This window comes from Chlamydotis macqueenii, chromosome 3 (genome assembly GCF_036417535.1).
Source record: "Chlamydotis macqueenii isolate bChlMac1 chromosome 3, bChlMac1.mat, whole genome shotgun sequence".
Classification (NCBI taxonomy): domain Eukaryota; kingdom Metazoa; phylum Chordata; class Aves; order Otidiformes; family Otididae; genus Chlamydotis; species Chlamydotis macqueenii.
Window position 1 is genome coordinate 78,891,205 of NC_141558.1, and position 23,949 is coordinate 78,915,153.

The 23,949-nt window shown below is 38.9% G+C and overlaps 1 protein-coding gene across 4 annotated transcripts in view; it reads left to right on the plus strand.

Moving 5' to 3' along the window:
- Window positions 1-9,553: 9,553 nt before the first annotated feature.
- Window positions 9,554-23,949, plus strand: part of UBR2 (ubiquitin protein ligase E3 component n-recognin 2) — a 56,896-nt gene continuing 42,500 nt past the window's right edge. For all 4 annotated transcript variants that reach the window (XR_015258265.1, XM_086745622.1, XM_086745624.1 and 1 more), the window contains exons 1-6: window positions 9,554-9,671; window positions 14,019-14,278; window positions 17,310-17,388; window positions 18,884-18,997; window positions 21,837-21,964; window positions 22,962-23,100. Coding sequence is in view for 3 of the 4 variants with exons in the window: in XM_086745622.1 (XP_086601748.1) it covers window positions 9,594-9,671; window positions 14,019-14,278; window positions 17,310-17,388; window positions 18,884-18,997; window positions 21,837-21,964; window positions 22,962-23,100 (798 nt within the window). In the remaining variant the exon portion in view is untranslated. The remainder of the gene's footprint in view (window positions 9,672-14,018; window positions 14,279-17,309; window positions 17,389-18,883; window positions 18,998-21,836; window positions 21,965-22,961; window positions 23,101-23,949) is intronic.

A 23,949-nucleotide genomic window follows, 5' to 3' on the forward strand; every position in this document is an offset into this window, starting at 1 on the left:
TGGGATTTATGAAGGTCGGTCCATGCAGATAGGCATTTAAAGTGGAAGGATATGTCTGTCATTATTTAAAAAATACTATCAACTAACATGCTAGACTCGTATATCCAGTATATATACAATATATTCTGTTTATAGTGATGTAAGGCACTTTACATCATCAAATTGAAATAAGCTGTAACATATTTTATAGTGAAATGCACTTACAGTAGAGGACAAGCACATTTACATTTCTGTGTCAGTGTTTTTGTTTGGTAGCCCCAAAACACTTGAGGAGGTGAGAGCTGCACTGGAAAACAGCAGAAAATGTGATGCATAGCTGCAGTGAGACAGGGAACTGCAAGGAAGCCCTAGAAAGCAGGTTAACAAAATTAATAGTAGAGAAAAAAACAATTTGCTCTATAGCTGTGACAATTTTGCCAGCAGCAGCTGAAGGGTGACAGATGACAAGTAAATCCAGGGATATGTAAATATGTAGAATCTTATAGTATGTTTTTTGATGGACAAATTTTGCTTCTAGAGATGAAGAAACTACCTCCATCCCATTCAAATGGCCTGTGAATCTCCAACCAAATATGGAAGTTGGTAAATTAAACACAGAGTCCCCAAAACAATCTTCATGTGGTGCTCCAGACACAAGCTTAGGTCTGTGAGACTAAAGGTCTCAGACTTTTGGTTCTGTTCTGTTGAGAAGAGAGCTAACAGTGCAAATTGAGAACGAGATTGTTTTCAGAGGGAATAAAAAAAGAGACTCTCTTCTGGGTCACCAGAGTGTGCAATTTTCCTATAAAAGTCTCCAAAGTTTTCTTCTAGCCATGTGTAGTACCAACTCATCCTCCCGTATCTGAGAGCTCCCTAGGAACCCACCAGCGATGACTGGATAACCCAGGGATCAGAAGGCTCATCTCTTTGTCTGCGGTACCCACAGCATTGTCAGCTTGCTAGAAAAACTTAAAGAAATACGGAGAGTCACATCTAGGGAAGGAAAAGAGGTTTCTCAAATTGACATTTGCTTTAGTTGATGTGTTGGTCTGCAGAATCCATTTCATTTTATTCAGAAATTCTAACAACAACAAGGCATGCATTTATGTTTGTCTGGGTATATATTTTACAGAGTATATGTCCTCTTATTGTGCAAACATCTCCTCTAAACCCCCTTAGAGGGACAGGTACAGCTCTATGGCTTTTTGTTTTGAGTCCCACACGAGCTGACTAATCTAGCAACTAGTGATAGCTGAAGATGGAGATGCTGATAATTCCTCTGCAACCCAGAGAGAGGCAAAGGAGCTAATTATACATTGATTGTATATCAGTTGAGGAAATCCCCAGATGGGGAGTTGTGGGTATATTTCTCTTTTTTTGCACTACTTGAGCGATGCACTGGGAATCAAGGAGGACAAAAAAAAAAAAAAATTCAGCCCTAATTATTTATACTGAACCTGTGGCCTTCTTAAAAAATGCTCAACCCAGGGAGCAAACCCAGACTTAAGTGAGGCTTCTTCCAGACTTGTTTTAAGACCGCATCATTAGAGGCTGTTCTTGCTGAAGTGTCTGCCAAAAACCTCTTGAGCCTGTGTTTAAGGATCAGTCCTGCGTGGAGGTCCTTCCCTAGCAGTGTGCCAGTGTTCTTCCCTTCCTGTTACAAGGCTATCTGAAGATCTTGGACTTGTTCCACACTTAAACTCCAAGTATCTCTGTTGTCTATCTGACCTTGCAATATGATAGGCTGGAAACTTTTACTGTCTGGCTTTTTGTAAGGCTTGTTTCACAATCTGGGTAACGTAGATTTCTCTGCTTCCCATTTCCACTTCTGTAATGTTTATTGTATTCAATTGTATGGCTGGTTTGGTGTTCATTTCTGCAGTTCCTGCCTACATTTCATGTGGTTCTTCATCTTATCTGCAATTGCAAGTGCACTCTCAATCAGCTCATCTCTTTTTATTAGTAATGGATCCAGTTGGCTCATATGCTTGCCTATGCTCTGGGATAGTAATGTCTTGCCTTGCCAGCAGACAGAGATTTTAAGGTTGCGATAACGTATATGCTTGTCTGAGGGATGTGAAAATAATGTTATGAATGTTGTTTACGAAAACTGAGTTTTGCACAGCTTCAGTAATTTTCACGTACTGTAGCTGATTGTCCCCAAAGAAGTGACAAGTAGAACTGACGGCATTGCAGGCCCGTAGTTTACATCTGATTATAATGAACTGAACATGAAAACCCTCAGCATTTTCCCTCCATTACTTCTGTGTAGATACCACTGTGAGGACGGTTTTCTTTAAATTATCTTACACTTTCTTTGCTCCATTTTAACCTTGGATTATACCTTGTTTCCTGTACCTAATTTTTTCTTCTCCTGACCTTGCACTAAGTGTAAACATTCTATGTAATTTTTTATGTCTTAGATTTTGTGCCCAGTACATAATGATCTGGTTACATCTCAACTTGCGTGCTGCAATCCCAGCTTTCCACTCCTCTCTACTGCCAACAAAGCAAGTTTATTTTCTAATAACTTAAAGTACTTTCTTTTATCCTTAATTCTCTACAGATGCGTCCCTCCTTCTTCCTTGTTAATTCAAGTCTCTCTGCTTCCAAGGATCCTCTGCCTAGGATTGTGCCTGTCTCCTTCTGTGCCATTTTCTGCTCTGAGATGGAAGGCGACAGGTAGCTGCTTCTGTCCCCCTCCCGTTCCTGAGCATCGCAGTGAAAGATGCTAGCTTGCCTAAAACGAGCTCTTGGCTGTGCTTGTAACCGGTTCTCGAGCGAGTGTTTTGAAAACTAGTTAGGCAGTTTTCCCAGTGTAGACAGGCTCATAGAAGGACCATTAATTACTCAGCGCAGGCTTAACCGGGGGCAGAAAAAGGGGGCTTTTGTGTGATTGTCAAACCCTCCCCATTATTTGTACATGTTGGTTTTGTATTTAATAGGATTACATGACTTCTTTGCTCTATATGCCAAAATGGATGGTTCCTTTCAGTAATAAAACAAAGCCAATAACCTGAAAGGAACCATGGCTCTAAAGCACAAACTTGACCTTTGATTGACCTTGACATTTACAGACTAAAAAGAACTTTTCTTTGAACAGACAGAAGAAGTCAGGGAGCCAGCAAGAACCAGGAGAAAATGGTTTTGTTGCTTTCTGATTACATTGTTTAAACCAACATACTACATGGTTTACAATACTTCATTACAATGTATTAGGGCCTGGAGGTGATTTAATGTCTGTTTATAACTGAGACTAATCTTGAAATAAACAAATGAATGTTTGGAAAATGGATGAAGCTGTTCTGCTGGAGACAGCGTTAAATGCATCTCCGAAGAGTAAATCATGGCTGTACAGCACTTAAATGTTTTTTATTTCTACCTTCGGTTGTGTTTCAGTAGTTTTATCTAACAAAATTAATCATAGTGCAGCAAAAAAAAATTCTAATTGGTTAGGACTGTCTAGCAGCCATACATTCTATAACAAATTCACAATTTAAAAAATGTTTAGCCCTTTAAAATTAGGGAAAAAGATAAACTAGAAAATGCTGTAGCATTACACTAGGCACCATGGTGATCTAAATGAAATCTGTTACAACCTGTTCTAATTTAAAATTGCTCTGTTGCACGAATGAAGGGGAAAAGAAGAAGAGTTAGTTCACTTGTTCAAAGTATTTTCATATTCCCAGATATCTTTCATCCACCCTGCCTTTGCTTGTGGGCTGTACGTTCCCGTTTCCTCTGTGCATCCCCTGTGTAACTGCACACAAACGTGGTCTATTCCTCCACCGGTTTGGTATCGGTTCTTGTCTCTATCAGCCAAGAACAAGCAATGTTCTGGAGTGTCACCATCATGGTGTCCAGCTGTTCGTGACACCCAGAAGCTCCTCTGCGGTGCTGTACGTAGGGGCCTTGCTGGAGGAGGTTGCTCCAGTTTCCTCTGCTGAAGGATGACTGCAGCTGCGCTTGTCCTGCTGTCCACCTCTGCGGGTGACTTCTTGGCGACTCCTGCTTCTCTCCCTCTCCTGCCTCTCCTACCACCCAAGGCCCTACCCATGGCTCCTAGGAATTTCATAGCACATTTCTCATCTTCTAACTCCTGACTCATTCAAAAAATGTCTTGAATTTTCCTAAGTACCAGTCACTAAGCGGTTAAAGCTCTATTTGAGAGAAGAAAAAGTCTGAAGTCGGATGGCTCCTCCAGTCCCACCGCCCACACCCTTCCGGTTGCAGACTGGAGTGAGTGGGAGCCCGTGAGGGCTTCGAGTGGAAGCAGCAGAAGAGGACTTCTGTACTGCCATGCCTGTGCAGCTGATTGCCACCTAGTGCTGCAAATATGGAAAAGCAAGATTTATCTTTCTGGTCAAGACCTGAGACTCCTGCAACGCAGCCACCAGTGGTCATGACTCAGAAGGTCCTCTTCTGTTGTAGCAGCACTTCTTAGCCTACCTACTTCACCATATCCTACACCCATTATAATAGGTTTGGGTCTCTCAACTTTGACAATGCCCTTTCTTGCACTGCAGTTGATGCTAAATACCATGATTGCCCTTTCTTAGCACATGGGTTTTAAAAGTCTGGCCCTACGGCAAAATAGCATATACAATTACACTTCATATGGGTGGCTACCTGTCTGCACACCCTTCTTCTTATCACTTTGTTCGCCACACAAAGACGAGTGGCAGAAGTCTCAAGGATAATCGAGTTTGATCAAGCTTGAAAAATAGTCAGCCACATGGAAGAAAGGCCTGCTAAGGGGAAGGTTGCAACACAAGCCGGTATATTCACCAGCATCGGTGAATAAGTGAGGGGGAAGGGAATTAGCTACATGAAAAATTTCAAGTGTCGAAGCTGACCACCCATGTGCCACAAACGTGGGCTTTCTTGGTACCAGCTCACAGACCTCTTTGTGTTAACTGCTATGTCTAAACATACACTAGCACTGTTCTGATTCTACAGTGAAAGCAAATGAGATCAGGCACTTCCCTGTCTGTCTATTTTTTTTTTCATTTGCTCCCATGTTATTTTTTTTCCCCTGTACAACTCATTACTGACTATTATCTTTGCTCCCGTTAAATCTCTTTTAGAGGCTGGCATTTTAACTTACCAGTTTGAGCTCTAGACTGTTGACACATTACACTGCAGAAAGCAGCGGAATTATCATGGACTGAGTTTGCACTGTATTTTTTCTAAGACACTGCGTGATGAGAATAAATCATGTTGTCACCCTGACATGATCCATTAATGAAGATACCCACCCTCTAGCCCTGCCCTCTTACTGGGTGTTAAGTGAGAACCCTTCCTCCATCTTTTTGCTTCATTTCCACTGTGGAAGAAGCTTTCTAATTCTGCACATCGGTTTGCTTAGCAATATTGCTGTTGCCTAATGCAATAAAAATCAGTTATGTAACTGCCTTTGCTAGACTTGCAGAGAGCATTCACCAGACAGAAGATGGCCACAGTATCTTTATGCTCTCCTTTATGTCTCCTGTGTTCACTGTTATTATGCAATATGCTCTGCTTTTAGTATCTTTTAAAAATCATTTTTCTTGACATCATGCTTAGAATATTACACACCTATAATCTAATATCATGCAAAGACAAAGCAAGGAAAAGAAATAAGCTTATTCTGATTTATTGCTAAAAGGGCTGATATTATAGCATCAGTGCCTCCGAGGAACAAAGAATCGCCTACAGTTTGTCAGACAGTATTTTTAATACTCTAATTCCGAACCAAATTCCTAAAATAACCCGTGTTTGCAGATTACCGTGTGCTCTTTTGTTCTGAATAATGTCTTGCTTGGTGAACTATGTCTTATCAATCCACCAAGTACTGGGTGTCATTGTTCACCTCATTCACAATTCATCCTTTAATTAACATTATCACAGGCAAAATTCTATTTTGGTCAGCATAATTTGTCATTGGAATTGGCAGTACAGAAATAAAAGAATTACCATCTGAATTTATCTGAAGACGATGTAGAAGATGGTGACTACACACCTACCTCATCTGGCACTGAAGAGGAAGGGAGGGAAACCATGTAAATTATAATGGCTTTGAAAATTATATTTGCAATGTAAAAATCACTACTTTGGTCATGAAGTATCTGCTAAGCAAACTGTTTTATCAAAATTACTGCTATTGAAAATGTAAACCCGAGTCCTGCACTTAGACACATGCTTTATTTGGTGGAAAGGGTTGCTAACTTAGGGAAGATTAAAGAGATACAAATGTCTTTCTTTGCAAGGTAATGATCTTAGATATAGGTACGTAATACCAACTGAACGCAGCAAAATGCTGATCATTTGCTTTAATAGTTGAACTTTGAAATTAAGTTACAACTGCACCATTGTTTTAGAGAGCAGACAAGGAAACAAATGCTCTAAAAATGTTTTTTAACTGTACCAGGAGACAAACCGTTCACAGAGAATAGAACACATTTCTGAATCCTTCTTGCCAAGACTTGACTTTCATAACAATTGCCAGAAAACTCAATAAATGTGGGGAAAATTAAATAGCATTTTATGTTTCTGAGTCTATGAAGAAGACATCTATCTCTGCAGTCTAGATATGCAATATTTTTCTATTTACATTCAAATTAATACAGTTATATTAAATTGACTGTATTTAAGGTACGGTGAACATGCCAGCAAACCAACGACTTAAAAATTCCCACCAACATCCCTTTTTATGATTTCATCCATTCCTACTCGCAAATGCAACAGGCCCTGAAGATGATCACATTCAGGCAGCAGTCAGCCAATATGACAATCATTCCTGTAAGCAGAGCACCTCTTTGGAGCATGCTCTACTGGAGGCCTTTTCTTTTTCGAAATGGCTAGGCTTCAGCTTGGCTGCCGCTGGTGACTTCTGTTGGACTTGCATCAAGAGGCAGTCTTCTAGTGTGGAAGATCCTGTTTCATCAGTAGCTTCTAAAACAGTTTTTAGAGAGGAATCATCTGTCTCCACTGTCATAATTAATATTTGCTCAATTATGATAGAATCGCAGGATAGTTTGGGTTGAAATGGCCCTTTAAAGGTCATCTCAATCCCAAATTATGCCTATTTACATTGTGTTTTTAATAGAGGCGGTATTTATTAAAAATACTGTGTATGGTACGTAGTGTAGTGTATGCTATCTTGTATGTTGAAAGCAAGCTGAAACCCAGAAATGTATCAGCTAGGGCAGGGAAATGCTATGAAGGTTTACTATTAACCCTGTTAAAACTTTAAATTCTCTAGAGCTCTTTTCTTCAATTTCTATCTGATAATAGACCTGGGAAGAGTTAGGCTTGCTGGCAGAAGATAAAGGCTGTTTCCTCAACCTTAATTATTGTTCCTGAATTTGAATAATGTCTTTGCTTATAAAGTTAATGGCGCAGACTAAAAGTTACGGAAAATTCTACCCAAAGTTATAAAAAATTATACCCAGGAAGTTGTTATGCTCATACTGAAATAATGGCTTTGCAGTCAAATTTCTGTTTGGGTCACCCACCATTCTAGGTAAAATAAGATGCCTTTCACATTACTAAACCCCAGGATTTTTCTAACATTTTCTACACGCAGCCCACAAGGAGAGACAATTAAATCACAGAGCTTTCTTTCACCCTCTGCCTTCTTCCAAAGAAGTGTCATGTTCTGTATTCCTTAGGCATCAACAGCGCATGAATGAGAAACCGCGTGGGCTTTACTGATCTTCTAAGGAATATATAATGATTTTCTCTGTTCTAAGCACAATTATTCAAAAAATGGCAAATAATATAAAAATAAATACAGTAAAAAGATGTATCCTACACATAGTAAGGGTACAATTAGACAAAGGGAAATTAAGCTTATTCTTAGACTATTAGGAGGTGAAATTAGTATTCTAAAGGCCATCCTTTTACAATTCTCTCATAGCACTGGCTAAAGCCATCTTTTTCAGTCCTTGCAATCAGTCTTTCCAGACGTGTTATGTTCCCTTCATCTCAAAATTCCTCAGAACTCCTCAATACAGTATGTAAGTAAATACGATGATTTACAAAGTCTTGAGGTTTCAGAAAGGAGTGCTTAACTAGTGTGACTAATATGTGAGCGTGCGCTGCTGCCCCCTGATGCAGGGAAAGTTAAATCTCTTTGAAAGTAGCGAGGCAATGTCACGCAGCACACCTTCTTATGTTAATATACGGCCGTAGATGTATTTGTTACTGCTCGGACAGATACAAGATAATGTCTCTCCCTTGGGTAACTCATTAAATTATTAGTTGTGGGGAGAACAAGGAGAAGGAAGAAGAAGGAAATGAGACAAAAAAAGGGAAAGACCAACTAGGCATACCCACTATGAGAGTGTTTAAAAATTGTTGAGGAATATAAGCCATGAACTGGAACTCACTTTTAATGCAGTTTTGTTGTAAGTTAGAACTTTTTGGCATTTATGGCCCTCTTCGGCTAGTACTTCAGGCAATTATAACTCAGTTCGTCTTTCTTGCCTCCTACCTGTTTATTCACCTCCTGTGCACTGTCTAAGTTTGGGAGTGTAAATTGTCCGGAGAAGAGTCTTCCTCAGCAGGATTTGCTGGTGTAGGTTCCTGCAGGGTGGGTCCTTCTCTCCATGAAGGCTGACAGAGGGTGCGAGGTGGAAATAATAATAGTTTGTGCATGACACTTAGGTCCACACAGAAGTTCGCAACAAGCAAAGGAAACTGTGGTGTGAGGCCCTCAGCATGGCTGGTGCAGTCTCTCAGGTGCCGTGTGGCCGTACACACAAAGTTAGACTCATCTGCTTGGTTTTTGGCCTGGCTGTAATTACAGCGGTGCAGTGCCAACACATGGGCAGGCCCATAAGTAGGACACCCATACAACAGGTTTTCAGAAAGACCTCGCAAGAAGCAGAGAGCCTGTGTTAACTACAATGAAATAAGAGTTACGGGAGATGATTGTTTGCTGGTTTTGTTGGTGGTGACAGTTTTTTAAGTCATGAACCTGGAGTGCTACCTGAATGAGCAAGGCTGAGCTATGGCGCTATGGCTCCCTGTGGGAGCAGGGCAAGGAGGGCGGCTGAGCAACAGGATTTACAGTTTCTGCAGTATAGTAACACTTGTCTTAAAACCGTGGTTGCCAGATTAACGTAATTTACTGTTGATTTTTTTTGTCTTTTCCCCCACACGTGGTGCCGGGGGGCCTCCCGCGAAGCCCTTGCTGCCCCCTTGCCCACGGGCCACGGTGACAGGCCGGGCCCCTGAGGACAAGTGGGCATCAGCCATGTGGGCCACCTGGCTTTGCCAGCAGAACCGAAAATGCCCCCCCCCCCCAAGTCCCGGCCATCGCTTCTCATTGGAGGAAGGACAAGGGGGGCAAACGACCGCGTGAAGGCGGCCGTGGCACGGAGTGCCGGGCCAGGCCCTCACTGAGTCTGGCACCATGGCCCCAGGCAATGGGCGCCGTCTCCTCGGAGAGCTGGAGGGGAAAGACTACCACTCCCAGAATGCCCCGCGGGCGGAGCGGCGTGACGTGCAGGCGGAGGCGGGGCGGAAGTGGGTTCCCCGGCCAGAGCGGCCGGCTGGGCCCGGTTCCGGGAGTCCCTGGCTTGGCGGCGGCGGTGCGAAGGGAAGGGGACGGGGGGGGGGGGAGAGAAATGGCGGCGGACTTGGAGGCGGAGGTGCAGGCCATTGACAAGAGCCTGCTGGAGTGCTCCGCCGAGGAGATCGCCGTGGTGAGGCGGCGGGGCCCGGGGCGGGAGGGCGAGAAGCCGTTGGGGCGGGGAGGGAGCCGGGGCTCGCGAGGCCGGCGGGCGGCGGCGGCCTGCGCGGCCGGCGGTGGGGCCGTCGGGGCCGGGGCGAGGCTGTGCCCGGGGGCGGGGGGCGAGCTGGCTTCCCGGGGGTGGGGGGGAGGGTTGTCGCTGGTTGTAAGGGCAGCCCTGGCTGGCGGCGGCCTCTTCTTCTGGCCTTGGCCTGCTGTTGTCGCCAGCGTCGCTGTTGCAGTAGCCGAAGCAGATGGCAGCCAGCAGCCAGCTTTTCCTGTTGTTCGAGCTGGCGCAGGTGGCTCCCCGGCAGGCCGCCTCGACGCCGTCACCCCCAGCCGAGGGTGGCCGCCATTCCCCGGCGGGAACGAAGGCCGGGGGTGGGAGCGGGGCCTTTTCTCAGTATCTTCCCCTTTCACCTGCTGCTTCCTCGCCTTCTCCAAGCAGCTAAGAAGTTTAGTTCTCCTACCTAGTTTGTTGCCTTTTCACATTTCTCTGCCTCGACGGGAGAAGATCCCCCTGCCCCCATTAATTTGGGTGGACGTCAGTCCCCAAATAGGCTTTGTAGTGCTGAAGTTTCATTACGGGATTCTTCCTTCCTCCTCAGTGTTTAAGATGCAGTTCTGGCATAAGCTTGCTCTAGTTAGGCTTAGGACTAATAGAATGGGACATTTGTAGAGACATCTTAGTAAAATCAATGTAATATTTGAAGTAATTACTTTTGCTTATATATTTTCCCTGCTTTTATAAAAAGTAGTTGAAAGGGAAGAGGAGTGAAGTCTTGAGGTAAAGTTTTCAGAGAAACTTTTGTTTCTGGCATAAATGTCAGATCTTATAGACACTTGTACGTTTGAGCAAATGGATTTATGTGTTGAAATACTGTGACTGCTCAGGTGCATATCTGAAGGATAAGACCTTGAAGAGCTGTCTGTATGTATTTCCATGAGAACTCCATTGTCTGCTTTCCAAAACAAAATAAGAGGCGATGTTGTTATTCAGATTATCTTCAGATTATGCTGATATATCTACAGTGCAGGCGAAGGTATGATTAGATGGGTAAGCCTGCATAGTTAGCTATATCCTAGCTAGTTTAGCTCCAGGATTAGTCTCCATTCCCCTCAACAGCAAACCTGATAATACCATCAAACACTTCATAAAGTAGCGCAAACCATTTTGTCTGTCTGAGTAGCAGATGGGTTTATTTGGGTCACACTGTAGGTAAACCCAAGGCAATAGTGCACCAAGTGGAACATATTTAGGAATTCACTGTAGGTACAAGAGCCACCTTAAATTTAGTCAATTCTTTCTCATTTTTATTCTCTGTGGTCACCAGCACAAGCTACAATTCTGAGATCTATTGCTCTCAAATCTACAACCTGCTAGCAATTAAATACTGTTGGCACTGCTTGATTGTATATGTAAACAATGTACTTGGGTTTTAGCATTGTTTTTCTCCCTCCTTTGCTGATAGCATTACTTTGCTGGTAGCCAAATATTAACAAAACAAATGCCAGCCCAAATAAATAGTTGTAGCACTTTATGCTTCAGTTTCTTATTGCTACAACTTAACTATAAACTTTCAAAGAACAATGATCAAAAGAATAAATTATCTGTAACAGATCATGAGCCTACATTGCAAATACTTATTTGTGTAGCTAAGAAAAACATCAATTGTATCTTTTAGCTTTTAAAACAGTCAACAGAGTTGTTTTATGGCTTATTTGTATTGCATGTCTTGTTCTCCTAGTATCTCCTAGTTAGACGTGGATTTAATAGAAACCCTAATGGATCATTAGGTATTTACTGATAAAAAATATTATTTGATCACTGCTTTTTGGTGGTTTTTTTTTTTTTTTTCCAGGGCAGTCAAAAATTGCTGCTGGAGAGTAAGTCTGAGGGAGGAGGAAATAAAGAGGAATACACTTCCCTTTTTAATATAAATCTCTCTTGGGAGAGTAGAACATTAGCTTTTTTTTACGTATGACTTCAGATTAGAAGATGGAAAAATACCAATTGAAAACTTGCCTAAATAGAAAATGCTTTTCTTAAAAGATGAAATCCCAAGTTTTGAGTAGTTTGCTGGAGTTCAGTGCCTCCCAGGTAGCGATTTAGAAAGGCAGGGCAACATATGTACGTATATGTATATGTTGCTGGTAACAGTTTTACATGCACAACAGTACTTTGAGTTGCCCTCCTGGTAGCTCTTGGAGTGGTATTTGTTTCCTTGTCCTAGTAGCCTGTACTTCCTTCTGATACTCTTTTTGCCAGGATCTGCTTCTTGGAACTGTATGCACAGCTATGTGTATAGAACTTGCTCCACAAAGAGATTTAGGTGTGATGATGGTGTTTGGTGTTGCCACACCAGACTTTCAGGCAACTACTCCCAGAAATTTTGGGATGGGAAAGATGTTTACTGGAGGAACAAGAATTTTCTCTACCTAGGTATTTGTCTGAGCTTGTAGGGTAGGTGATATGCACTGTGTATTTTCTGGATAGAAATTAGTAATGTACTGCTGAATTAAAAGGCTGAAATTAAAGGTAGTTTGCTGAGGAAAATGCAGGTATAATAACCAATGTATGCCCTAGAAAATAATCTAAAAATGATCTTATTAAATGGAAATCATGGAAGACACTAAGTCAATTTCTCTGTGATTGGGTCAGTTCCTGGCAGTAGTAGATCCTTGGCACAAACGATGAAAGGACAGGAAAAGATTAATGAGATGCGGGGAGGGGGAACACCACAAATAAAAATTGTAATAATGAAAACTTTTTTTTTTTCATTTTTGTGCTGTGTTCTCTGAATGCTGGTGGGAATGGTGAGATTATCTGTATACTTCTAGATTGTTGGATATGGTCTTTTGGCAACCTTTTCCCACGGGCTTTCCTAGAAAAAAATCTGGACTTTGACCATCAAGACTAGATCAATACAGAAAGATTTAGTAGATTGGTTATAATTTTAGGAAGTCAAACTTAGGGAAAAAGAAGTGAGGAAAGCATATTATTCTACTAAGAGCTGTATTGACAAATATGTTTTGGTTGTTTTTTTTTTTATATTAATTTCTACATTTCTACTTTAGACGACAGAGTGTAGTAAATGAAAATAGTAAAATGTATTTTTTAAAAATAGCAAAAGTGCAGCCATTCTTAAATAGCAGAAATGCTCTGCTTACTCTGTACATCTATATCCTGAAGAACTTACTACAACTGTGTTGTTTCAAACGTAAGTTCTTTTAAGTAATAAATAGTTCAGAGTAAATCAAACTGTAACATTTGATTAGCAGACCCATTTATTTTGATATAATTAATTCTTTGTTTTAATGTACAGTTTTAGGTTGATTCTGAGTTCTTTTTCTGAAGTTGCCAGGGGGTATCTAGTTGTCATATTTACAATGGGAAATGGCATATTAAGGCTGTTTATGTAACACGGGATTTAATCAGTGCACACTTACACTGCTTGTTCCCATTTGTTTATTATAACAACCTTGCAGCCTTAATTTACGGTTTAAACCTTAATAAAATTGTAATCCACAAGGCAGAAATAAAACAAGTGTTGTCCTAGAGGATTTTTTTTTTTTTTTACTCTGTGTGTGTACACAACGGAAAAACAAAAACCCTAGAAAAAGCTGTGAGTTTATCAGTGGCTTATAGCAGATACAGTAGTTTGGCTTTTAAAAACTCTGTCAACATATTTTTTACAGTTGATTAAGTAAGAGAATTAGTGGATCTAACATCATACTTGAAATAGCGATTCAGAGAAGTTATCTTGTTGGTAGGAGAAACCAAAACTCCATTATTTTCATAGGTAATTTGTTGAAATTAAATGAGAGGGACTGTTACCTAATGCTGTGTTTGCCATTCTCCTTTGTACCTTTTGTCTTTGCCTGTTCCTTGCCAAATCCAGGCTTCCGCTGCTCTTCTGTGTCCCCAGCTGGCAGCATCAGTCTGCACTCCAAATAAACGCAGCTAGCGTCGTCTAGACCTTATCCTAAACATTACTGCTTGTGTTGGGACGTTTTACTGGTCATGCATCCCAGAGAAAAATTTTTAAGAATTTGGTCTCTTAAATCTTGTGTTCTTTAAAAGAATTTTGTATGTTAAAAGGATGAAATGTGCAAGCAGGGAAACAAATTGTTTCTTTCCTAACGCCTTTATTCTGTGATCATCTAGATTTGACACTTAGAAGGAAGCATGGCTTTCTAGTTTTGCAATGCCCTTTTAGATTTTTGATTTAGAAATGAAAAAGTCATCTTGATGGGTAGAACTGTGTTTGGTATTTTTATTAATGAACAATTTGTATTCTCATTCCTTTTAATTTAAAAGAAATGGCTGCAAGCAAATGACCTTCGGAAAGAAGTATACCAGCATCTGGCCTATTATGTACCAAAAATTTACTGCAGGGGTCCTAACCCTGCCCCACAAAGAGAAGACATGCTGGCACAACATGTTTTGCTGGGACCAATGGAATGGTATCTTTGTGCGGAAGATCCTGCATTTGGTTTTCCAAAGCTTGAGCAAGCAAACAAACCTTCCCATCTCTGTGGCCGCGTTTTTAAAGTGGGAGAGCCTACGTATTCCTGCAGGTAGTTCAACTGAGCATTGTGAAGTATTTATAATTTGTGAAGTCATGGAACATTTTTTTATTAAGAATATACTGTCCTAATTAAAAATTAATACCACAAATGTATTTTTTTAAAATAACCTTGCAGTGTTTCGTGACAGGTGGGACAAGGGGAAAATTTAAAAAATATTAATTAGCATAATGTAGAGTGTTCTCTGTACAAATGAAATTGCAAGATTAAGAAAGTGGTTGGGGTGAACTGTCAGTGTGATTTAAGGGCATAAATCAGAAGTAAGCGGGTGGGTGTATATGCATGTAATTCAGGTATTTAATACTAGCTGTTAGTGTTGATCGTGTATTTTAGACCTCATTTCATGACCTGTTAAACCAATCTATTAGATGCTAAAACAGGCGTACCAGCTTCTTGTTCCTTCCCTAGATATATCTCTAGATACCACTTTACTTAAAAGAGGACAGGAAATTACTAACCAATTACAGGTATTTTTAAATCTTCAATTTTAGGCTAGTGTATTACTAGCTGTATATTGATTATCTTCTCTTTTCTGAACTGTTCGTAGTTTAAGTTTAGATTGTACCCTTTCTGTCACAGATTCTTCTTGTTTTGTATGGTTTCTACCACTCTCCCGGACAGTTTAACATGTGGTGGGGGTGACAGAGGGAAGGAATGTCTGTCCTTTTTTTGCGGGTTTATTTTTCTGGGTTTCCAGCTCCTCTATTTACAAAGAGAGAATGACTGTAGAAGAATTTTACTCTCTAGTAAAACTTCAGTTATTTGGTGAAGTTCTGATTCAAGGTGGACTTGAGATTCTTAACTCAGCAGCCAGCCTCTTCTGCATTTCTATTTCAACGATCAATTAGAATAGGTAGTTTTGGGAATGTTTTGAGACCTCTTATCTTAAAATGGATGAGATTAAACTGGTGGGTACTTCAGGTACCTTCAGCCACTAAGAAAACTCCATCTCCTTTCAGGTGTTCTTAGGTTCTTCCTTCACACTTCTGAAAAAGTGGGAGAGAGTGGGAGGCTGAAGATTATCAGAGGCTATAAAAAGATTTTCCACAGTTTCTTCAGTACCTTTTAATGAGATCTGGTCCTAAAGAGTGTTTGTGTGTTTTTAAATGTAACGTTAAAGTAGAAAACGAAAACTGTAGATGCTGTCTCAGACCTCAGAGTTGTGTTTTACTTCAAGTCAAATTCCATTGCAGCCTAGAAGTAATATGTTAATGATGAAATACTCTTCACAGGGACTAGTGAAAACTGTGGGAATTCTGTTAATTTCTCCTAAATGCTTGCTTTTTCAGGACCAACAACTCAATATGTGAAGGATATCCTTCAGAATACAGTCAGATATGATGAAAACATAGAACAATGCAATCCATTGATGTAGAATTTAGAGAATGAGTGAATGTACAGTTCATAGTCAGGGTCTTTGCTTCAGTAGAAAAATGATTTAAATGCAGCAATATAATCATGTCGTTCAAATTAGAAAGGATGTCATGGTAGGCCATCTTGTCCCATCTTCTGCTCAAGTCGGGGTCAGCGGTGAATACAGAATATTTTTGCTGTTGATGCTATCAAGATGGAGTCTCATCTTCTTTCAGTGAAATACTGAACATAGATGTAAAACTGTTTAAGCTTCCTGTTGTGCATTAATAATTTTCTTTGACTTATAGCTGGTAATAAAGAATAATGAGATTTTTCAAAATTAAACTTTTGTGGGATACAGAAAATAATTGTTTTCTGAGTCCATGAAATACATGAAAAGCAGTGGCTTTTCTGTCCAGTTGTGAAGCTTACAGGTCTGCCTCTGCTTTAGGTGTAAGCAACCTTATTTGTTCAATAAATTACTTGGAAATGGTGCTGAGTTTATATTCTCACAAATTTAGGGGTCTGAAGAATTGATACCCAATATTGTAGAACTGATCTACCCAGTCCTGTAGGCATATTGTTGTAATAAGCAGTTTTGAATTTTTTTTTTTTTAATTGAAAAGGAATGCCATGAACATATGTAATTCTAAACAGAAGAGCTTAGTATAAATTTGCTTTGACCTTTTTGCCTTTAGTGGCTCCTCTCGAGAAAGAAAACAAATGTGAAAATGGTACTTTATGCGTAGTCATGATTGCCTGATTATCTTTCAGTGATTACCTGGTTTAATTTATTTGGTGAAATAAAATTAAGAAAATTCCTGATAATAGTATTTCGTAGGATCTCTGGTGTTTTCTTTTTAACAAAATAAGTTGTTTCTCCGAATTCTTGTTTTAATAATAACCATCGTAAGACATTCATTCTCTTGGTAGTTATTTTTAGATTGCAGAACCTGACTCCCTTAATCTTGACGAGCCTTGAAGTCAGTTGCATTACATAGATTAATGTATTTTCAGTGTTTCTTAGGGAGATGGTTAACTGTGATGCATAATTGTTTCATTTGTTTAGCCCCTTTTGTGAGAAATGTTACTTCTATCTAATATAGCAGTGCTTGTAGACAGGACCTTATTAAGGTCTCTGATCTCCTGGTTGAGGAAATTGCTTTTTCAGACCTCTTTCAGTGAGCTTGTAGGGCTAAACTTAGAAGCAGAGGTTTGATCTTATCTGTTGTGTGCTATCTTTCTTTCCAGTGTTCAGTGAAAAAATGTCTTCTCTGATTGCTGGAGAGTGTTAATGCTTGTACTATATATTTGAGAGAATTTGCTTGGGTTTATACTGTTTACCTGTCTGTACTGTGGTCTGTAATTCATCTGTTTACTTGCTTAATACTTGTCTCACCTCTTGAAGGCAATGGCTGTATTGTCCAACGATACATGCTGCTCAGACAATATTTTAAAGACTCTTCTGTTATGAGAACAGATTTTTTTTTTTCTCCTTCATTTGTTTTTTCCCCTACTTGTAAGCCATCCCTTTACTCTTTCAGAATAGTATATACATTAGTCAGAAAGTTCATGTTGGTTGTATTTGAAAATTACTTGTTGTAAAATGTGTAATTAAAGGGAAAAACATTTGTTTAATGCTTCTTTTTTTTGTTGTTGCTGTTTTCAGAGACTGTGCAGTTGACCCAACTTGTGTGTTGTGCATGGAGTGCTTTCTTGGAAGTATTCATAGAGAGCACCGATACAGGGTTAGTAATACTGCTGGAATATACGATGTAGTCACTTATAATTTTGTATGTATATGAAACTCCTTGTTTAAAGTTTAATAATGTATACATAATTTCAAAATGTTGGATGAACACAAAGTTTGGAATTATGTCTGCAATAATCTTACAAGAACTTGAGTGTTTTGGTCTGAGTGTAAATTCTGAAAGTTAACAGTATAAAATACTGAGCAATTAAATTTTATGTACAACAGTTAAACTTACAAATGTGAGTATGTTATTTTTAACATGGGCCATTTAGTGAATTTTATAGCATTAGAGTTTTTTAACTTGCTTTGACCTTGATGTTTAACTATTTTTAAACAGAATTGAAAGACCTTTATTAGGAAAGCACTTTTGTTTAAAACTTCCTTTAAACATCTGAATTGTTATCAAATTCTGTACAACAGCAGGATTTTTGTTTGCTTTTAAATGTAACTTTAAATTAGAAAATGAAAACTGTAGATGCTATTTTAGTAATATACTGCTATTAGTTAAACAAACAAACAAACAAACAAAAAACAAAAAAAAACCCCCAACCCTACAAACAAAATTAAGAAGGCTTTGGTGTGTTTTTAAACTAAGAAGTTAGGTGGAAACTACCAGTGCAGCCTTTCTGTAAATTTGTTCTTGACAATACTGCACTGCTGTTAATGTAAATCTGATCACTGCACGGTTACATTGAGCACTAGGATTTAGGAAAAAAAAACAAACCCAAACACAACGACTTGCCTCAAGAAACCCAATCCAATTTGCTGATATGAGTGTACTTAATGTATGTAGGTTTTTAGTTTGCAAGCTTAGCGAATTAACAAGTGACACCCAAAAGTGTAAGCAAATGTTCTTTCAAATGTCCATCTAATTTTGTTGATACTGTGGCATGTACCTGTATGCCAAAAATAGGTGAAAGAGGAATTCTTCTATGAATCAAAAAGGTTATATTACACTTTCTAATTAGAGGTTGTCTTACCTTTAAAATAAATTTTATTAAAACAGTGCAAATATATAATTACAGTTTTCAGATACTTTTTTCTGTGCTTACTAAGACTTATGTGAACAATTTAAGTTTTGTCTGTAAACTTTTACTGTAAACAGCACATCTTTTACTCACCGTTATGTGAACTGTATTTACTTTGTTCAGATTAAAACCGAGAATCTGAAATAGTACAGATGGCATTGCAAGTAGTAGATTCAAAAAAATGGAGACCAGTTCAGGTGGAGCAGAACAGGGGTGTTTGGATTTTTTTTTCTTTTTTTTTTTTTTTCTTTTTTTCTTTTTTGGCATACTCATGAAGTAGATAAGCTTTCAGCCATCGTAGAAGCAGATGTGATTTCACTGTGCTCTTTTAACAGGATGCTGTCTTAAGCTCTCAGGTGTTGAGATCGTGCTTTTGTAGTTTAGCTGTGACTACTAATTTCTTAATGTCCATGTATGTATCCGCATATTCACATCCACTGTTTTGATTTTAAATAATTTCAGATGACAACATCAGGTGGAGGAGGTTTCTGTGACTGTGGTGATACAGAGGCTTGGAAAGAAGGTCCTTACTGTCAAAAGCATGAACTTAACACTTCAGAGACTGCAGAAGAAGAGGTAATAGCAATTGAGGCGTCATGTTTCAAAACCCTGTTAACTGTGTGTGTATATGTATGTGTGTCTATATATAAATCATTAATCTGAGGTTATTTTTAGTCTTGTATACTATGCATGAGAGATGGGAGGAAATTTAATAGTAATATTTGAATCCCTCTATGTTAGACAGAATTAATGTCTAACTTAAGTTATTTAGAATGACATTTTCTACTTGAAGGCTTGATTTTGTGTGTTGTTGGTTGCCTCTGCAGCTTTAGTTCTGTTTCTTTGATTTTCTATCTTATTCTGAAAGGTGAAGGAAGTCTGTCACATGAAAAAAAATAATCTATATGTAATCATGTGCATGAAGAAGCCAAATAAAGCTGTCTGTGCAACATATGTTCTGATTCTTACCAAAGTAATGTGCAGATTTTTAAAATCAATGTAACTTGCTGTTACAGGAAAGCTGTAATGGAGGTATAAGATAGAGGTCTATAAAAGCTTGTTTTGTTATGGAGAAGGTAAATAGAGAACGTATTTTCACCATTTCTCGTAGCATAACAACTTGGACATATTAAATGCAACAAGACATGCTGCTATTTACAGTATAAATTCAAGCTGTTGGATTAACCATTACAAAACACCATTGTAGTTAAAAGTTTATGTATGTTCAAAAGGAAATGTAACATGTTTGTGGAGGGGAAAAAATTATTAATGGCCATTTAAAATTGTAGATACCATCTTTAGTATGGGAAGTATTAGTGTCTTAAGTTACTGGAGATCAGAGGAGCATTCTGTCCTTTTCTTACGCTTTTCCTTTCGAATCTGTTAGTACATCTCAGGAGTGAGAGTGGTTAGTTGGGCTTGTGGTCTAGCCACTCATGTTTGTTCTTATGTAATATAATTTCTGTGAGGTTTTTTTTTTGAAGGGAAAATATAAGGCAAATTTTGGTAGTAATTTTTGCTGATCTCATGGTTTAAGTGAAGCAACTGCAACTGTATTTGCAGTGGCAGCGGTCCTTCTGAAACTTCTTCTCACTGTCCCAACCCTAAGACTCTAGCACTTCTGCATAGACTCACCACTTGGTCTACATGGCAGTTTACATTAGTTGGCAGCCTTAGAAAATTCTTATTCTGACATTTTGGGTGGGCTGTTACTTCTATGTCCAAAGATACTCACACAGTGAGTGTGACTGACAGAAAAATTAAGGTATGGGGCAGGCTTTCTGTTTTTCCCCCGTGAGTGATAGGGATTGAGATCTCTTATGTTATGTAATGTTGTGTTTGAGGTAGGTCAAGGATCATTTGTTGAGCATCATCAGAGCCTGTTTTCTGCCTTGCCCGGATATGTCTCTTTGTTGAAAGTGCTGGAAATGGAGGCGTGCTGCTGCTTAAGGTTTACCTTTGCTTTTGGTGACTGATAGTTCTCCAGACCCTAGTTAGGTTTTAAATGAAGCAAAAAAAGGGAAATATCGGCTGTTAACATTCCCGTAAAGCTTCCAAATATTCCCAGAGAATCTTTGGATGAGTGGGGATGGATAAACTTTACTAGTACAGGTAAATTGCTGACTGTCAAGGGCCTTCTGTAGATAATGCAGACTTAAGTTCTGAAAAGATTAGTGTAGCTGTTTTTATACAATATAAACTGTAGTGAAACGCAGAATTTTATATTAGATAATCCTAAAACAGAAATTGGGCTACTGTTAAATATTTTAATTGTCTAACAGTTAGACATACTTCAAAATATCAAATGATTAATTCAGTGACCCGATGTATAGTGTTTGTCCAGGTGACCTGCAGGGCATGCAATGTTCTCTTTCTAGCTTTGTAGAAGCGGTACTAGTTGTTCTGAACGTCAGAAATTTGAAATAGAAGAAGAAGAATGCTTTCAGAGAAGAGGTTTTTAACGTTTTCTATTTACACACAAATCCCTTGAAATAGATTGCAAGGAAATGGCAGTGGTGTCTGTGCTACCCAATTCAGAGTTGACAGTGGTTTTCATTTGCTGCTCCAAAAAGTAGTCCCTTTGACTTTGCAGACTGACGTGACACCCCTCTTCCTCCCTCTCCTCATTTCAGTTCCTCCATCTGCAGCAGCAGCCGTTCTGCTCTGGCAGAGAGAGGAGGATGAGTTTATAGTGGCTGCTGCAGACATCAACTGGAGGGCATCTTGGAGAGTGCAGTGGGCACAAGTGGATGCATGATCCACATACAAAAGGGGAACAGTTGTCTGTGAACAACATTGAGGCGCGGTCAGATCATTATGAAATACCTAGTTACATTTAAACATTTAATTATTTGTACACCACAACGTGTAAGAAACATGCGTCATAAATCATGATCCCAGGTGTGCTGGATGCGGTGTATGCTTGAATAGATAAGACTTCTCTTTCTAAATGCGTGGTATGTATAAAACAAGGCAATAGATGCATAGTTGTTTGTATTCTGCAGTTTACTAATATTGGTAAGTGGAACAAAAGATAGTGATTTCAAATTGATTTTGAAGGCATCACAGAAAAAGCAACTTCTGATACGGCTGAGGTTAAAAGTTCTTCAGAAGATCTGTCTTAGAAGGTGTGCAGAACTAGGAACAAAGAAAGTGTGAAAATTTAAGTAGGTGATCAAAGGCAAGTTAACATTTAGATGTTGAATGTTAGATTACTGCTTTGGTGATTGTCAGTGAAGAACTGGAAAAAGAAAACAGGATGATTGTTCATTATTCCTTTCAAATGTAAAGTCATGTGAAGAAAAATGTCATTAAAGATGCTTACATCATCTTTGACAAAGAGAGGTGCAAATTTGGCAATTTCTGTTTTGAATGTAATTTAACTTCTCAATTGCTATTTATATTTATTTTCCAGGATCCTCTTGTGCAGTTACCGGAAGATATGATAGCAAGAGCTTATAATATTTTTGCTATCACATTTAAATATGCAGTAGATATATTAACATGGGAAAAGGAAAATGAATTGCCTGGCCTTGAAATGATGTAAGTATAGTATTTGTCTTCTGCCTTTTAAAGGCTTGCAGATATTTACAATAGAATTCTGATTTTAAGTATATTTTCTGTCTTTCCTAAAATTGTCAGAGATATTTTGTAGAAAATTGGATTAAAATAGTTTTAATAGATTGATGTTTCTCATGTCTTTTACTTTTGTGATCATGCAGGCCATTTCTCTCTATAGCAATGACAAAACAGTTTCTTTGTGATACTTTCATCTTATTAGTACTGAAAAGGAAGTATTAGTAACATACAGTACCCTAAAACAAGTAGCAGGTTTATTTCTTATGGTCAAAGTTACTGAAATTTTGATGGCAAAAGTATTTTATACTTTTGGTGATCCACTTATTACAAAAGTTGAAGCTTTACAGAATATTTAAGTCTATTGTAGCATCATAGTTATAATGGCTTCATTTGTGCCATCTTGTTAGTAACTTCTTTTACTTTGTGTTGTGTAAGAATGCTGTGTAAATAAATGATGGGAATCAAAAGATTGCACTGAATCTATCTAGGCTTAATAATTTGTGGTGTTGAGGATTGTGGAGTTTGGGCTTTTTAAAAGACTGCCAAGTTTTTCTTGTCTAATAGAGCTTTATGCAGTTTTGAGGAAACAGATGTGACAGAAAAATGCAAAGACTGGTGAAATCTAAGAAACTATGGGGGAATGTTGAGCACAGCTGCAATGGAAGGAAATGTGTTTTCCTTAGTAGGAAACTATTAACATATGTTCAAAAATAATACTCGAATTTAAGTATTGTCTTAAGATTTTGCTCATTTTGGACTTAATTCAGCAGGAAAGATACACATTCCTATGGAAGTTAGGTGTGGTCAGTCCTTTGCAAATAAATTGTTGAGATACATTCCCGTATAACAAAGGAAGCCCAGGCTGGGGTTGTGTGCTTGGTGGAAAACTTGGTTAAACCAGAAGTTGATTTTTCAAAATTATATTACTTTGAATTATATAAATTCAATCCTTGCTTTGAAGTGAGAAGAGTGACACTTATTACTGCATGCTGTTTAATGATGAAGTCCACACCTATGAACAAGTTATTTATACTCTTCAGAAGGCTGTCAACTGCACGCAGAAGGAAGCTATTAGTTTTGCAACAACAGTAGATAGAGATGTAAGTAAATGCATTGCTAGAACTTTTAGTTATACTTACCCTGATGTTTGTCTTATATGACTACACTGACTTTAGTTTGTTTTCCCGGAGAGTGTGGTTAATGTGATTCAGCCCTGTGTGTCAGGCCACCCTAAAAATGTCTTAACTCATTGGCCAATCCAAACCAGACATAATATTGAATGTATATTTCTATGTAACTGTATTCCAGTAAGCCAGTAAGTCTTGCGAGTGTAGATAGCAGGGTGTCTCTCACTCCTGTGTCAAGGACAGGCAGCAGCTTTAGCACATCCCTTACTGTATACCAGGGAGCTGACATTGAAAGAGCCCCCGTATGTGCTCCAAGCATGGGAAATGCTTCTCAGAGTAACACCAGTCAGCTGTAAGGGATAAAATCCATAACTGACTGTTTGTTTTTCCCGGTACTCATGGAATTACTTGTGGTTTTTTAAAATTTAATTTCCTTTTTCATAATTGTCAGATGATAATGGCAGGAAGAGGTAAAGCATGTCATACATCATTTAGAAAGAACAATGAGTTCAGAATCACTACATACTGAATATAATTTTAGATAATATATCGATCTCGGAAGCAGTTAGGTGTGTTTGTATTCTGGCTTGTGTGCATTTTGTTAAGAAAGGGACACTTTCTAGGGACAACTGCATCTTGTTATTTGTGCCATGAGCCTGAAAGCAGTTGCTGTGAAAATGAGTGTCCTTTTTACATGGTTTTGTTTGCTCATGCCTCTTTTTGGAGGGTGGTGTAGGGAGGAAGTCTCTTCCAAAATGACAATGAGAGTGTAATTTTGCATTATTAAAGTACTTTGAGAAAGTCACTGGAAAAGGAGATAAA